The 17,751-nt window shown below is 37.5% G+C and overlaps 1 protein-coding gene across 3 annotated transcripts in view; it reads left to right on the top strand.

Moving 5' to 3' along the window:
- The window catches only part of RARB (retinoic acid receptor beta), a 400,124-nt gene that overhangs the window by 336,467 nt on the left and 45,906 nt on the right, over positions 1-17,751 (top strand). For all 3 annotated transcript variants that reach the window (XM_072412402.1, XM_072412403.1, XM_072412404.1), the window contains one exon: positions 16,156-16,316. In XM_072412402.1, coding sequence (XP_072268503.1) covers positions 16,156-16,316 — 161 coding nt within the window. The remainder of the gene's footprint in view (positions 1-16,155; positions 16,317-17,751) is intronic.

Raw genomic sequence — 17,751 nt, 5'->3', positions numbered from 1 at the left:
CGCACCCTGATTTTCCCCCCACTTTAGGGGGAAAAAAAGTGCGTCTTATGGTCCGAAAAATACGGTACTTACTATGGAATAAAATGTAATTCTACAAAATCAACAATGTGTAAATGTAGGAAATATTTTAACGCATAAAAACAGAACATACTGTCAAGATAGTTAGTGTGCAGGGGGTGTTTGCCATCAACGTCCAATCTCCTTTTAAATCGGACAAGGGAAGGTCAATCTACAGTATTAGGTATTTGAGCCTCATATGAGAGATACAGTGCTCTTATCCATCTTTGTTCTGAACTTCTTGAATCATATGCTCATTTACCTGATATGGCTTGGTCTCTTTTTATTCCTTGTAAAGCTACTTTCTCTTGCTGGCTTTCAAAGTCTTCCAGGAAAAAATAGATTGAGCGATATTATTCATAATTTGCTCTATGTTCTGTAACGATGGTTATGTAATAGCAGTAATTGTATCAACCCATCTAATGAGCCTTTCTTCCACTACCATGTATGACAGATTAATAGCCCATGAATTCATTTTCTGCTAGTTGTGCTTCACAAAAGTATTTCACTGAGCAATTAATAAACCGGTAAAGAAAATAATGCTGTTGTTTTCTTTATTAATATGATGTTAACTCCAAACATAGATGCATCTTACAGGCATCTTTTATCTTGTTCCTTCAGTAAATTCCTCTCTAATTTGTGAATGCATAGCAAAGCATTCATTACTCTCACTCGCTCTTGTGCTACTTTATTCCAGGAATTACAGTAGATTCTCTAGAAATTATTAAACACTTTCATGAAATCTATCCATTTAAATGTGAAAAATGAAGAAACTTTTCTATGTCAGGGCTTGTCAAAGAATGGAAGCACCAAGTGCTTATGTTATCCATATTATACAGCGCTTTTAAAAGTCAGTGGTAGCTAAAAAAAAGTTTAGTACATCTCTCCTTCCCAGTTTCTTTAATGTCTTTCTGATCATAAGGCCAAAACTAAAGTGTTCCTTGTGTACAACTCTTTGTTGCCCAGTCATTTGTTTGGTTTGCTTTTATTTCTTTTCTCCTTTCCTCTTCAATTGTTAAAAAAAAAATTCAAAGCCAGGTAATTCCAATCATTAGAGTACAGAAAAATATTTCATACGAATGATAACTCATAAACCTGATTTTGCCTTTATGTCCAGCAAAACATGGATGCCTCTGGCTTCCTCCATTATCCAGAAGTTCTGCCTTTTACTGTTGGATGCCAATTATGCAGATCGGTGCTTTGAGTAAAATCAAACATAAGTATTTCAGAAACTTTGGCCCTGATTTATGAAAGCTCTCCAAAGCTGGAGAGAATAAACTTTCAGAAGTGAAGCTGGGTCATCCTACAAACCTGGAATGGATCTGGTCCAGGATTCAAAACATTTGCTAGCACATAGCAAATGATTTTTAAAAATCCATTCCATGTTATCTTGATCACCCAGCTTCACTTCTGAAAGTTTATTCTCTCCTGCCTTGGAGAACTTTATTTAATTAGGGCCAATGTGTTTAGGTTTCAAGTGCTCACAAAATGTAGGTTTTCAAGGTTCTATTGTACCAGTTATTGTTGTGCCGTAAGTTTAATTCAACATTTCCATCAGCAATAAATGTAATGGAAATGTAGCTGTATTTTGATGCGTACCTTGGCATTTTTTTTAATAAAACAAAATCCTCCAACTAAGTTGTGGTCCCCCATATCAAATATTGATTGTTTTTGGGAGCTATTAACATAATCAAGAATATGCAGATATGACAAAATAAAATATTACTTATAATTGACACTTGTTTACAACATCGGATTTTAGATTAAGACTAAAAAAAAAGTTTTACAAGCAGCAGCTACACTTATGGCTGGCTTAAAGGTCATACTGTTGAACCTCAGCATTCTTTATAGAGCCTCATAGCTGCCAAGGTGTCCCCTTTAGAGCTGTCACTTTCATATTATATATCATTATTTGTAAAACTCCCAGATTGACATGTTAACCTATACAACGCTGAAGCTATGCTATTCTTTGCTGAAAGGAAACTTGAATTCCCATTTTCTTCCTGCTCAGAATATAAAACAGAGCATCACTAATTTCCACTGTTGTCACACAAATGAGTACATTTCCCCATAGCCGGTGTACACTGTAACCGATCTTATATCTAGCATTTGAACCAAAGCAATGCAGCAAACCTTTCACAGAGTTATGCCAATGAAAACTGCAAGCACATAAGATCTTTTTAATATAAACTTCTTTATTTTGGAAATACCATTTTATTTTTCCTGTTCTTCTATTCATGTACAAAGGAAATTCTACAGTTGACATTGAAAACTTAACACACTGGAACCCTGGAGGCAATGCCTAAGGGTTATAAGCATTTAATTAAGTGCAGGATTTCTATCTCAGCATTCTGAATACATAATACGCTTTGCGTTTTTGCACATATACAATAGTTGTTTAAATAACAAAGAACAATACTTTGGGAGGTATACACAAATCCTGAGATTAAGTGAACGAGAGCTTAGTTTTTATACATTGCACACATTCAGTGTGTTTTATTTATTATTGAAGGGATTTTAAGCCTGGTTGGCATTGTGATTGACAGTTAAAATGGAGGCTTGAAATATAGGCAAGCCAAACTGAATGACCCACTTTCATTTGTGCTTTATAAATATGAAAAAGTAAATGTTAATACAGACCCCTATTTAATTAGCCGTATAACATATCTTCTTTTCTTTATTAAGTGGCTGGAAACATAAAAGGCCAGTATTGAGAACACTAATTACTTTACTATCTTTTTATCATCTCTTGTTTAATATATGAATTGCTATGTCTTTTGCTATGTCAATTACTTTGTCTTTAATTAATGTTTTCTTTTTGTGTTGTTTATATTTGTAAGGTGATGGGGAAAGATGAGTTGTAAGTTCTAGGATATTTGTTTGTCAACTTAACAGTGGTTTCCAGCCCAGCAATGTCATGCAATTATTTATAAAGTGGGCACTTTGCATGATTGTGCCCATACTAAGCTTGGTATACTGTTAGTAAAATTGTAGGACACAGTTGCATGTAAACATGTAAAATGGCCTTATGCCTATCGGGGTAGTTGACATGTGGGAGTGCAAAAAATAGTAACATGCATCAACTTAGTTTGTACAGGAATGAAAGATCCTCCTAACACTAGTCAGGTGGATTTCCATCTCAGATTTATAGACTCTTAATAATAAGTGTCTTTGGTGGTAAAAAAAAAATGCTTACATTACTTTTGAGCCTATAAAGTTATCTTTGTATCAGAATGACAGCAAGGCAGTTTTAAATTGATAATACTGGGTGACTTCTAGACATCTGCCTCAATATTGTAACACAAAGAAATGGCAAAATATTTTATTAAAAGTGACAAGAGAATATAAATATGGGACACTTTAAGTAGCTATCAAAAATCAGTGCAGTGTAATAGGGCATGAATGATGCTATAGTAAAATGTTGATGATTTTACAAAAAATGAGGATTTTTTGGGATATATATTTAAATATAATGAGGGTAAACGCTCGACTTGAGACAGGAGAAACTACCATAATGAAAAGTGTCAGAGTAACATGAAAAATGACAAAAAGAAGGTCTGAATAGGTCAATCTTTTACTAAGAATTTGTGTAAGGGTCTGTGAATGTAACAGGCATACATTTACAATGTCATACTTTGTTTTCTTTTCCAGAACCATGATCACATGAATAGACCAACATAGTTCTTTGGTAGTTCAGAATAATAAGTAGAAGACTAGTTGCATCAAATCATGTTTGTATCTGGATTTTTTGTAACAATTTGTGACAGCAAGCTCAATTCACTATAATGCATGTGTTATTTGTCATAATGATGTCTATCCATTTGGTTGGTTACAGTATTTGCAGAACTTATAGGCTGTCATTGTTAAAAATAACTCTTGCGGCACATACAGATTGTTAGATTGTTTAGTGAACTGAGACTTTTATGCATTCATGAAGTTTGTATATTTAGGTGATAAAAGAAAATATGGTTGTGTGGTTATTCCTGAAATTTTATTTTTCAGATTTTCTGTTGGATTTAACTTAAATGTAGGTTACAAGAGAACTATTTCCTTGCAAGGAGCTAACATTTTCTTCTTTCTACACTTCACCTCTGGTCAATTTTCATCTGCCTTAATTTGTCGGGCTGGGATGACGTAACTCCCATGAACCTGTATTCATTTTTTCTGGCACATACAGAGAAAGCCAGGAATGCCGAGTATTCTGACAACCAAAGCCCACGCAACGCATGAGCAGCTCAGCTTTTTTGCCAGGAACCTGGAGATCAGGCAGGTAGGAGAGATTATTGTAGAAGGGACGTTGTCTATCTTTTTTTGTGATAATGACCTGTCTGATCATGTATCCTTAAAAGAGGAATTCTGGTTCCACTTTAATACGGATCTAACAGAATTGCATGGAGCCAAATAACTGGGGATCTTCTCATCAAAAATTCAACACATACATCATTCCACAGTTACAGTTGTGGTTTGTAAATTAGAAAGCTGTTTCTGCTTATTTTTGAGCAACTTTCTGCTTTTATGGCTAGATTAGGTTAAAGGAATCCTTTCCTGAGAGAAATATGCAGGCTGTCATTGTTGACCTCTGCTTCAGAATTTGCTTGATTTTCATTCTATCTATTTGTCTTCATTCCTTTGAATTAATGACCTTTAACAAGTGTAGAGATAAGGAATTCTCAGACATTCACTTGATAAATGTCTTTTTTTGTTCGGAGGTATTAAAGCCTAGACCCTTGTTTATTGTACTATAAGTGCCTATTCCTGTTTTATGTCGTGGCAACATACAGAACTTAACACCGCTATGCACCTAAGTAATAAGCTAAGGTTTAGAGATTCCTTTAACTTTAACTCAAAATCTCCACTGGCAATTTTCCCACTATTTAGTTTTACCCAATTTCTCCCACTGAACAGTATCTCTTTCTTGAACTTGTTACTGAAGTGTCAGTGCTTTTAAGATGCAGACATCACAAGTAATTTATTTTGGAATAAATAACTCTTTCTCTTGCGAACATAGTAACTAAAAAAAAAGGAAAATCCAAAATAATATTACCAAAATAGTATGTGAGGGGAAATCTTCCTATGATACCTATCCCAGTATCCTAGTATATGCTCTTGCAATTCTGCGTGTATTGCTATGTGTATCACATGTACAAATTTTTTTTTTTTTTTTTAACTATAAAGCAGCGCGGCATCTTCTTACTTCCTCTGCCAAGCTCTAGTCAGCTTACTGGACAACAATGAGCAGCAGTAACTTGATGAGAAGCTTCTTTGATTAGTGCCTGAAAACTTCTGGTTCGATCACTCTGCATTACAGCATAGCTTGATTTGCTGAATGTAAGCAATCCCACCCTTGCAGAGCATAGTGGATAAAAACAGGCTGTCTCTCACATTCTGTGTACCAGGACACCACCCTTTATGTGAACATAATGTACCACTTCCCTGCAGATGTCAGTGGACACAGGGAATGATTAGAGAAATTGGGCTTTGCTGTTGACTTTTGAGCATGAGTGCATTAAAAACAGAGCAATTTTGATTAATTATGAAGCTACTAATATGTTTACATGGTTTTGTAACAAAGTACCGTATTTTTCGGACCATTAGACGCTCCGGACTATAAGACGCACCAGGTTTTCCGCACGGGAAAACAAGAAAAAAAAAAATTCATTTGATTTCCCCTGAGATCCAGCGTGCGGCACTTGTGCCCGCCCATGAAGGCGGCGCCGATCGGCATTCATCAAATCAATCGGCGCTGCCTTCTTGGGCGGGCACAAGTGCCGCACGCTGGAACACAGGGGAACACAGAGGAGGAACACAGACATTGGCTGCTATCTGCCTCTGTCTGTGTTCCTCCTCTGTGTTTCCCTGAGATCCAGCGTGAGGCACTTGTGCCCGCCCATGAAGGCGGCGCCGATCGGCATTCATGAAATCAATCGGCGCCGCCTTCGTGGGCGGGCACAAGTGCCGCACGCTGGAACACAGGGGAACACAGAGGAGGAACACAGACATTGGCTGCTATCTGCCTCTGTCTGTGTTCCTCCTCTGTGTTTCCCTGAGATCCAGCGTGGGGCACTTGTGCCCGCCCATGAAGGCGGCGCCGATCGGCATTCATCAAAACAATCGGCGCCGCCTTCGTGGGCGGGCACAAGTGCCGCACGCTGGGACACAGGAACACAGAGGAGGACACTGGCTGCGGGGACCGGCGGGGATACAGGTAAGTAAAAAAATATGCATTCGGACCATAAGACGCACCCTGATTTTCCCCCCACTTTAGGGGGAAAAAAAGTGCGTCTTATGGTCCGAAAAATACGGTAGTTCTATTTCAAGCAGAACTAAACTAAAAGTAAAGGAATTAATCTTTGTCCTGGCGAGGAGGAAGCATTGGGCGCCGCCATATTCTGTCTTATCTTCCGTCTTCTTCTTGCTATGTCACCTGATCTCGTACTGAGCAAGTGTGAGATCGCGTGACGTCGCCACGCGAAAATTTCGAACTTCCGATGGGTCTGCGAAATTTCAGCAAACCAATTTCACGAAACCAGCGGAAGATCGAGGAAATCCATACATGAGGATTCTCAGGGCTGCATTCATTCATGCAGCCCTGGGAATCCTCCTGTTTGCGATCCCCGGCACTAGAGGTTTATTAACAATGGAGTTTCTCCATTGAGAGTTCATTTGCAGTTCAGTTCCCATGGTCACCGGGCTGATAAGTACAGCCCGTACGCATGCCTCCAATCAGCTGAGACCGCAAAGTTCCCACAGTAACAGGGCTGTACTTATCAGCCTGGTCACCGTAAGAACTGAACTGCAGATGAACTCTCCATGGAGATACTCCATGGAGAGTTCATCTGTAGTTCCACTGTGATCCCCGGGCACTAGAGGTTAATTAACCTCTAGTGCCCCCGGATCGCACTGGATTCTTAGGGCTGTATTCCTTCATGCAGTCTGGGAATCCTGTGTGAGATCCCCAGCACTAGGGGTTAAATGGGGACATGTCTCCCCATTCAAAACCTCTAGTGCTTTCTGATTGGCTTTCCTCAGCCAATTAGAGAGCACTAGAGGTTCTGAATGGGGAGACTTGTCCCCATTTAACCTCTAGTGCTGGGGATCACACACTAAGCTGATCAATAAATGCAGCTGGCGCTGCATTCATTGATCAGCACAGCCTGCAATTTTTTTTATATATATATATTTTTTTTATAAAAAATTTTCGCTTGATCGGCGAATTTACACCAGCGGTTCTCGCTTACAAATGCAGTAAGCAAGAACGTTCAAACTCGCCGCAAAATCGAGTTTTAAAAATTCGCTTGCTCATCCCTAATCAGCATCTTAGTCCCCTTGGTGGAAAAAATGCCCCTTCTGCGCATGCCCGAGATTAGGGCATGTGCAGAAGGAGCAGCCAGAGCCTCCTGGCATGCATGATGTAGGTATCCCGGGAGGCTTTGCGCTCCCATTCAGTCTTGAATTCAACAACAACATTTTTATTTTATTTAGAAGGGTTGTCTACCCTTCAATGTAAAGTAAAAATGTTGAGTTTAGGTACGCTTTAAGATAATGTGTTTTATTAATACAATTTGATTCAATTTGATCAGTCCATGTTAAACCCATAGCTTCCTTTTACAATTTTTGGACTAGCATTATACAGTATGTCCCCCTATCTATTTACCAAATTTCAAAACATAAGTATGCACAGACTGATAATGTCACAAGGAAAGTAAAATAGGTTAATGATAGATAATCTAGAAGACTATACATCAAATGCCTAACAGCCACAAAAAAACTAAAATAATATAGTACATTGTAATATTGCATTGTTCTTGTAACCTTCATACTGAGCTGTTTATCTCATACTACTGTTTGCAGCCTTGAATGTATTTTCCCGAATGGATCCCGAAGGTATCAGATAGAAAAGGACAGCTTCTTATCTAGAAAGCCACGCAAAACACACAACCTCTTTACTCCATTTCAGACGTCATCTGACATCCAAGTTACAGCCTTTGTTTCCATTTCTGAGCCAAGAAAACTGGGTCAGTTAATCCAAGTAGAAAACGTTATTTTATGGAGTTAACTCCATGTGATGAGCTGCTGCTTCTCTCACTAGAAGAAATTCCCCTGCAAGTACTTCAATAGAAGCCTCAGAAGCCAGCAAGCCTTTCCCTGAGTTTTCGTGAGTTAAAAGTCTCATTTTATCTCAGGAACTCAGGAACTAACAAGTTGCACTCTAACATCCATATTGCCCGCCCTCTAAATCATATTCATGTCTTGACTTTAAAGGATTTAATCAGAAACTTAAGGTGCTGGCAAAACTGCAAGGCAGTGGAAAGTAATCTAAATAATATATATGAGACCCAGGTCAAAAAAGGATTTGAGGCAGTTTGACCTTGAGTGACAAAAAGGCACCATTTAAGCCGACCTCCTAATTACTACTGTGGCTTGCCATTTAATAGCATGATCTTGTTTCTGCTAATTTAGAGGAGAGCCAAGTAACAGAAAAGACAACCTGTCATACAAGTGTAGGCGAGACAATGCAAATCACCTGCAGAAATGTAATAAGTGGGATACATCTGATTTTATGTTATTTTTATACTTTAGTTTCAACATTGTCCAATGTTATTCGTAGCAACCACTCCATTAATATCTCACTAATCCAGATACAAACTGACTACTACTTTTGTTTGATTGCTATACATTTTGGTACTTTTCACACTAATATTGCAATATATATATATATATATATATATATATGTATATAAATATATATATATGGATATTTAGGATTTTTTCTTGATTAAGCCTATACATATCAGAAATGATAACTGTGACACGCTGATGCTAATGAGCTCAATCTCGTATAAATTATCCCCAGGTTGCTTTAAAACTTGTTTTTCCACTTATACTTTAATGTTAATTTACAGGAGAAAAAAACAAATGGTTTTCATTTTTAGGCACTTGGGACACATTTCCACACTTAACTGTCACCCCCTTTCAATTTTGTTGGGAATATTGTGTTTGGGTCTTTGCAAAAAGCTCACAAAGTCAGCAGTGTAAAGTTAAAGGCTCTCTCCCTGTAAAACATAGTGGGCCTGATTTATTAAAGCTCACCAAGGCTGGGGAAGATACACTTTCATGAGTGAAGCTTGGTGATCCAGCAAACCTGAAAAGGATCTGGTCCAGGATTGAAAATGTTTGCTAACAAATAGCAAATGACTTTTAGGAAATCCATTCCAGGTTTGCTGGATCACCCAGCTTCACTGATAAAAGTGTATTCTCTCCAGCCTTGGAGAGCTTTATTAAATCAGGCACAGTGAGTGAGATAGCCATGGGTTATAAGGTCCACCAGATTATTAAGAAACTTTATGTTTGGTTACTTATGTTCCTCTTACAATCATGTGAAATAGTTTGTGCACCCCATGGAAATTATTTAATTTTTGAAAATATTTTTCAATAGGCAATATTAGAACTTTAGTCAAAGTTCATTAAACTGAAGGTGCTGTACTTTTTACGTCATTGCAACCATTTTCACTTTAACTTCAAGGGAAAAAAATAATGTCATGTTTGTAACTGATTGATTGAAAATTGATAATCAATAGATGCCATGAAAATCCCATCTTATGTGTGCTTTCTTCAAAAACTGATAATCGTTTGGTATTGCATAAGAAATGGCCATATTGTAGGGTTTTTGAATCCCGTAATCCTGTGATATCATTTTCACTTAAATTTTAACTTTTGGACACACACCTCACATTCTCATCAAGCATGTTTTAATGTAATGCAGAATTTATGGTTGACTCATTGGGCCTGATGTATTAAAGCTCTCAAAGGCTGGAGAGGATACACTTTAATCTTTAAAGCTGGGCGATCCAGCAATCCTGGAATGGATCTGGTCCAGGATTGAAAACATTTGCTAAATAGAAAAAAAAATAGAAAACCCATTCCAGGTTTGCTGGGGACCCAGGTTCACTGGTGAAAATGTATCCTCTCCAGCCTTGGAGAGCTTTAATAAATCAGGTTCATTGGCTGCAAGCTGTCCATTACCTGAAGCAGCAATCATATACTTTCCATCACCATTTTCACAGTTGGTATAAGTTGCTTGCAAAGGTTCCCTTCCCATGCATTTTTCATTTATGTATGTGTTTCTTATTTTGGATCAGGAACAGGATGGGAAGAGGTATGGAGGCATTTGCCCCCTCAGCGGCTCATCCCTTGTAAATTTTGGTCCTGGTCCACATAATATTGGTGTCATTGAGTCCTTGGAAGGTGACTGCATGCAGTGGTCTGCTTAGTCATGCCCCACACACAGACACAGCAACCAGCAGGAAGAACAGGAGATGCAGTTGACTTTTGCCCATCTTTTTTTTTGGTTTTCTGCTAATGAGGTCTGTGTGAGGGACAGTTAGTGAGATGACTATGGACTTTGCAAAATGCTGCAGTATGTTGGTACTATATAAATAGAAGATAATAATAATAATAACAGTTATCAGGAAAGCCATGCTGGGTGGCTTGTGTATACTGAAACCCAGTAGTAAGCAGCCTATGATGGCTTGCTGCCAGATCAGTGGGGATGAGCCACCACCTACCACATACTGCATCTCAACTATCTACCTACCACTCATCTGCTACTAGAATCTCCCCGTCACTAGGGTACCTCCTATTTTTCTGATATTTGCATATCATTGACATCAGATGTCTGTCAATTTAATATCTTCTTGTTGTTCATAATATCTGCCGGTTACTGATATCAGACTGTTATTGGTAGTATCTTTTGCCATTGGTATTATCAGCAGGACATGGTACTGATATCTGTTTGTTGTTGGTAATATCTACACGTCAAATTATGTTATCTGGGTTGCACTTTTGGCACGCTGGAAGGGCACCCGATAGTGGGCGTTTGTAGGCTGCAACATAGTATGAGGGGCACTAGAAAGCTGTGACACATTATGGAAGACAGCAAAGAGTCCTAAAACTACCGAGGGCACTAGAAATTTGTATCATATCATGTTTGTTGCATGCAGTACTACCCATGTTTAGTAACATCTACTACCACCAATCACCTTCTACTATATGTGCAAAGGCCACTTAGTTGTCTTTGCCTCCCCAAGCCAGATTGTCCCTGTTCTCCATTGTTGTGGATGCATATGCAACAACCTTTATAAGAGTTGCTTACAGATCCCATAATATACCTTTGGGGGTCTTGGAAACTTCTTTTAGCATCAGTCAGTGTTTGCGCTGTATTTGCTGAGCTGGCCAGTCCTGTATAAATTAGCAGCCATTTAAATATTTTAATAGACTGGAATGAGGAGTTTAAATAGTTCAACAACTTTATTAATTCCCTTTAGACTCTTCTCAGCTTTCCTTCTTCACAGGGCCTTAGAAAGCTCTTATGAACTTGGAATAATGACATCACAAACATTATTATCAGATAACCAGACCCTCAATATCGGAGGTTTGGAGGTTGGTATTAATGACCATATTTCTAATTTCATGGATTAGATGTGGTGGTAAATCTAGAGGTATACTTTTGTTTTGACTTTATTGCATTGATTTAAATTAATTTAAATACACCATGTAAATATTATGTGTCTTTTGTTCACATGTATTACCTTTTAAATGTAGACATTGTTTAAATGAAGATCTAATGTTTGCTTGTTCAGATCTGCTAAAAAAAAAAACCTTAACATTTTGCATGAGATGTACTTACTTTTTCACATAACTGTATTTAATAATGATAGCAGATAAAAATCTAGTAGATTTACACTACTTCATTAGCCTGGGTTGATGACCCTTCGATAGGCCATATGTACAGCCTTCTTTTGATATTAACATTTTGATGATGATCTGTCGTACCTTTGATGAAAGTGACGTCTGAGGAACAGAATGAGCCCTGGCTGTTGAGTTGTAGCCACAGATTCTGAAATGACTGACTGTCCCCGAGGACAAAATCACTCAGTCTCATAGAATGTGGTGACATTTAAGAAAGAAACACAGAGGAAAATGTCATGCTTAAAAAATTAGGTTCAAACATGCCGGCTTCTGATTTATTTTTATTACAGTCGGGATAGGAATGGTGATGGATTATCAGTCTTGGAAATGTTTGGTGCATTTTTCACTTTTTTGTTTTAATCAGAATAATCTAATTTTCTGTAGTATTGAGTGTGCGGAAAGCAAGGCTGGTGAGGCCAGATGGATGGTTTTTACTTACAAATCTCAGCAATAATCTGATGAAGCCAGCAGGAATGTAACAGATTTACCCTGGCGTGCTCTTTTATTAAAACTATTTGCAAGTGTGCAAAAGGGAACTGAAATATGGCAGTTTATGCAAAAAATAAACATTTATCTTATCTAACACAGTACAGTAAATCAAGATAATTAAGTAGTCGCTGCTTTGGTATATTCAGTGGAATCAGCATAATGACATGTTTTAAAATATGCATTTATAATATGAATATATATGGAATAATACCTTTGCATTGAATACAGCTAGTAGATTAGCTGGAAGGACTGGCATAAACAGAGAAATAGATGGGTATGGGAACATAATTTGGTATAAACGAAGTAACCCTTTTGGCTTCATCCTAAAGAAATATTCTTTGTAGCGTCAGTTAATATATATAGTAGCAGAGTGATGTTGAGGATTTATGTCCACCATTAATTGGTTTCACAAGGTCATTATTATGGTCTCTGAAATTTGCAGTGTATTGCACATATTTGCCATTAATTAGCTTTATAGGTCTTTTAATAGTATGTAAAGTTCATCTCTGAGCAATACCATCCTAGCATTGGTCTCACATCCCCTACCCTCATCCTTAATGGGATTATAGCAGATCTAAGACCAGTGGATACTCAACTGTCCCTATTCTGTTGTGGGAATCACAATCTTTTTGGCAGCTTAGCAAATTTGGACAGCTAAGATGGCGGTCAGCAGGTTAAAATATTGCAGACTTATTGCAGAAGTGACAATGTCTGTCCGTTTCTGCAATAAAGTCCAGCTTTGTTGCCGATAATGTTTTCCTTACCTTGTGAAGAAAAATACTCATCTAAATCCATAATTCATGGCCCTCGAAGGTGTTGCTTCCATTACTGTTAAATGCTTATCTACCACCGTGTCTGAGATCATCAGACCCTGCTATTCTCCATATTCTGATGTTACCTTTTGACCCACTCATCAAAGGTCCTTGTCACACATGTCTTATAGGAAGTGTGCACACCAATACTTGCCCAAAGTAGAACCCAACCAGGATGGGTTTTACTTGATTTTTTAAATCACCTTGTAGAATGCCATTTGGTTGGGCAGGGACAAGCCCTGACCTCCCTTTCCATTGGTTGGGAATCCATGCACTTTGGAACATCTAGTGATGGCATCACTGATTTTACAAAATACTTTTTCAGGAGGTATGAAGTTAGGAGTAAATGAAGAAATGTGAAATAGATAGTAGATATCTTGCAGTTCAGCTTTACTAAGACTATTCCTAACTTAAGTTATAATATATTAACTGCTGGAATTTAAATAGGTATGCTGAGAGGTAAAATAACAGATGATTACAGTTTGGGAATAAGTAACAGTTTGTCTGGAAGCATTGAACAGTGTGTATGAAAATATATATGTTTTGTAATGTGACTGGGAGTTTTGGGTTTTCAAATTCGGTTTTAGAAAAAAAAAAGGATTTACAAGAAGAGTAGTAGCAGAAGCAGACGAGCAGAAAAGTGATTCCCTGATGAATCATTTCCTCGTATCTGGAAGTCCTTGGCAGCAGTTCATAAGATTGTCCTAAATAATGTGTGTACTCGAAAAGCTGTAGAGAGCTATTGAGCTAAGTCGTTTCAGAGAAGCTGTCAGTTGGCTAATAAGGCTGCGCTCTAATCCTAAAAGCCAATAGCCTTAATGTGATAGTCATATTAATGTATAGTAAATTAGAATTAAATGTAACTAAAATCACCTAAACGGTGGCTTCAGCGTTCATTAAAACCTTCATCCTGTTGTGAGTAAGGTGCCAGCATTTCATATTATCTTGACAAACTGTAGCTACATAATTTTGCTTTTTTAGAGTTCACAAATCAAGACTAGTATGCCCATATGCGCAATTGCCTAGTTTTGTTCCTAAAAATAAATGAACATGACTAGGGGCATATGTAATGGTTTAAGTATTATAGATGTCCCTGCGTTTCAAAATTCTTTATTCTTCTAAAGGTCTGCACAACATTTGTTATATTGCATCTTACCAGTGGTTAGATTTGGTGGTTGCATTAGTTTTTGTTCTAGGCTTTTTTTTTTCTTTATGTTTACTTCTGATACTGCCATCACTTCTAGTCCTGGAGTGACAATGCTCACCCATTGCACTGTATCTATGTGCAATCAATGGTATTACCATAAGACAGAAAATACGTAAGGACTACAAAATGAATCCTCATTTCCATAACATACAGTGTTCTGTATTTCCAGAAATGAACTTGAACTTGATTTCAGTGCAACGTTCCCCAGAGAGTAAAGTATGAAGAGATCTAACAAAACAGTTTTAATGGTAACTTTACCAGTTAAGAAAAGAACAAATAAAGTTCATTGTTCGGGTTAATATACACATTACTCTGTCTATATAGATTTACTTTGTTTTATGATGACTCTCATAGCTGAGAATTAGAGGTCACGCAGTCAAATCCTTGTTACTTGCCTTACCTTGCCTTACTTTGCACTTGTATTTAAAAGGTTGATTGAGGTATTTATTTTGATAGAACAGCATTTGTGGGATCTACATCTCTCTTACCTCTGAATTTCACCTGAAGAAACATTCTCTGATACAGGTGATAGGATGGCAAAAATGTCATAATGAAGCCTAGACAGTTTGAAGCCTAATCTGGTTCTAATTACCTATGCCATCAAGACATTGTTTCCCTCACCTTGGAGAGATTTTCTCTTTTTTTTTTCCTTATCATTGAATGGTAAATGAAGGGAAATCTGCCCAAAATACATATGAACAAAAAATACTGATTTGTTGCCTATCCAAATAATAGGCAAATATTTAGCCAGATTCCTGGTATTTTACTTTCCCATGCTAAGCAGCACCAAAAGACTCTTTTGGTCCTATTTTCCCCCTTCTTCTTAAACATGAGTAAGTCAAACATTCCTGTTGCTAGGATCTCCGTAGGTGCCAACTTTAACATGGCATCAGTACCAGTGAGTTGGCACAGTAGAGTCCTAAATTTAAACCTACACAGGCCCGTACTCCAGCATATAGGCACCAATGTTTGAATTTTCTGATCATTCCAAAAGTACAGTCTTGATGAGCTGGAAAGAAAACACATCCTGCAGCACTTGCAAAGTACTATAACACCCATCAAACCCCTATACACGCTTCAAACTCCCCACTTGAAATTGGTCTGTTATAGGCATGCATTGTTGGTTGTTTATAAGTGTTTTTATCCATATTTGGGCTTTTTTTGGTTTTATAGGGTGTTGGGTATTGGGTGTTTATAGGTGTTTTCCTCTATTGTATCTGTTTTTGCCATAAACCTTGGCTTAAAATGCCTTTATAAATGCTTAAAAACTCCTAAAAAGCTGTATCTGCATTTAAAATGTATTTAAAGACAAAGGGCCTATTTATTAAAGCTTTCCAAGGCTGGAGAAAATACACTTTCACCAGTGAAGCTAGGTGATGAAGCAAACCTGGAATGGATTTCTTCTATGTTATTTGCTATTTGCTAGCAAATGCTTTGAATCCTGGACCAGATGCATCCCAAGTTTGCTGGATCACCCAGCTTCACTGGTGAAAGTGTATTCTCTCCAGCCTTGGAGAGCTTTAATAAATCAGGGCCTTAGTCTCAATGTATGGTAAGGTTTTCTTTTTACCTATACACTGCTGAGAGCTCTATATATTATTTTTATTAACCAAGCATAATTAGGTTTCTGGTTTAGAATATCAGCACGTGTAGACCCCAGAGGTATAATTTCAGATGCTTGTATAGACAACTGTTGACCAGAGTTGGGGCTCACACCTTATATCCAGTTACTGCTATTTTCTACTCTACATTACACAGTACACAGAGTGAGCTATTAGTTAACACAGCTCACACATTTGGGCTTAGTAGCCAGTGTCTGAAGTGTATTCATCTCTCTTGCAGCAGTCAGAAATGACAGAAACAAGAAGAAGAAAGAGCCATCGAAACAGGAGTGCACAGAGAACTACGAGATGACAGCCGAGCTCGATGACCTGACAGAGAAAATCAGAAAAGCGCATCAAGAAACCTTCCCCTCCCTGTGTCAGCTGGGGAAATACACTACGGTAGGTTTTGCCTGCTAATGATTTGGAACCGTTGCACACAAGACACTGTTCTCACATGTAGAATTACATTTCCTTTTCATCTATCACTAGTCATGATTTATGAATGTGACGGTAAGATTCCTGTTACTTGTTCTCTAGAAAAAAGATGAAGAAGATTTGCTCCAGAGTTTCCTCTCCTTAATACTCTGGGCATATATTCTACACAAATCAGTGCTAATTAAATATCCTGGTTTGTTAGATGTTATTACTCTTTAATACTGTTATAGTTAACACAAAGTAATACAACAAACTAACCAGAAACTTTTCATGGGTGTTGAAGTTGGGTCAAGCCTATGGTGGATAAACCTTTAACACATGGCCAGTGGTGTTGCTGACCTAAACAGTATTCACTGAAAGTGCTGTGGAATATGTTGACACTATATAAATACATGATAATAAAAATTGATGATAATGAAATGTCTGAACACCGGTATGTCACGTGTATTATATCAATTAGCAAGGTGATTGTTTAGGTTTGGGAACTGGGAAATAGGTAAGAAGGTTTTGGATGTGGATTGCCAGGCCAGTTTCTAATATGATAAAAAGATTTTGGTGGAGGTTGGAGAAAATTCGAGACATTTATTAAAGCGGATCCTAATCCGGAATTGCAGAAAATACATGTGATTAATTTATTATTATTATTATTATCATTAAACAGGATTTATATAGCGCCAACATATTACGCAGCGCTGTACATTAAATAGGGGTTGCAAATGACAGACTAATACATACAGTGATACAGGAGGAGAAGACCCTTCCACAAAGAGCTTACAATCTGGTAGGTAGGGGAATTTACACACAATAGGAGGGGAATATTATTTTACAATAAAATAGCCTTACCTGTCTGATTGCAATTTCTTTATTGTACTCACTGATCCTCGTTTTGGAACGCATGCTATCACCTTCACCTGATCTTATTCCTAGGGTTGAATCTTTGACCATTTTAATTAGCCAGGCTGGGATGACATAACCCCTATGCAGGCACATAGAATTTAACTCAGTCCCGGCAGCCGCAGGGGAAACTTGTTTTTTTCCCAGGTATTCCTGCATCTGGCATGCACAGCTCAGCATTTTTATGACAGATGAATACATTGATCAGGCAAGTAAGTACCGTATTTTTCGGACCATAAGACGCACTGGACCATAAGACGCACCAGTTTTTAGAGAAGGGAAATGAAGAAAAAAATATTCTGAAACAAATAGTGTCCTAAAATATTTTATGTGCATTAAAAACCAACAGCACAGTAATAAACAAATGTAATCAACCCTGTAAAGTAAACAGCAGCATTTAGAACCATTATTAACATTATTTATATTTATTTATTATATTAAAATCATAAATTATAATATAATACATAAATATAAATAATAATTTAAAACAATAATGAAATAATAG

The sequence above is a fragment of the Pyxicephalus adspersus genome, chromosome 5 (assembly GCF_032062135.1).
Source record: "Pyxicephalus adspersus chromosome 5, UCB_Pads_2.0, whole genome shotgun sequence".
Lineage (NCBI taxonomy): Eukaryota > Metazoa > Chordata > Amphibia > Anura > Pyxicephalidae > Pyxicephalus > Pyxicephalus adspersus.
This window is presented reverse-complemented; position numbering and strand designations above follow the sequence as displayed.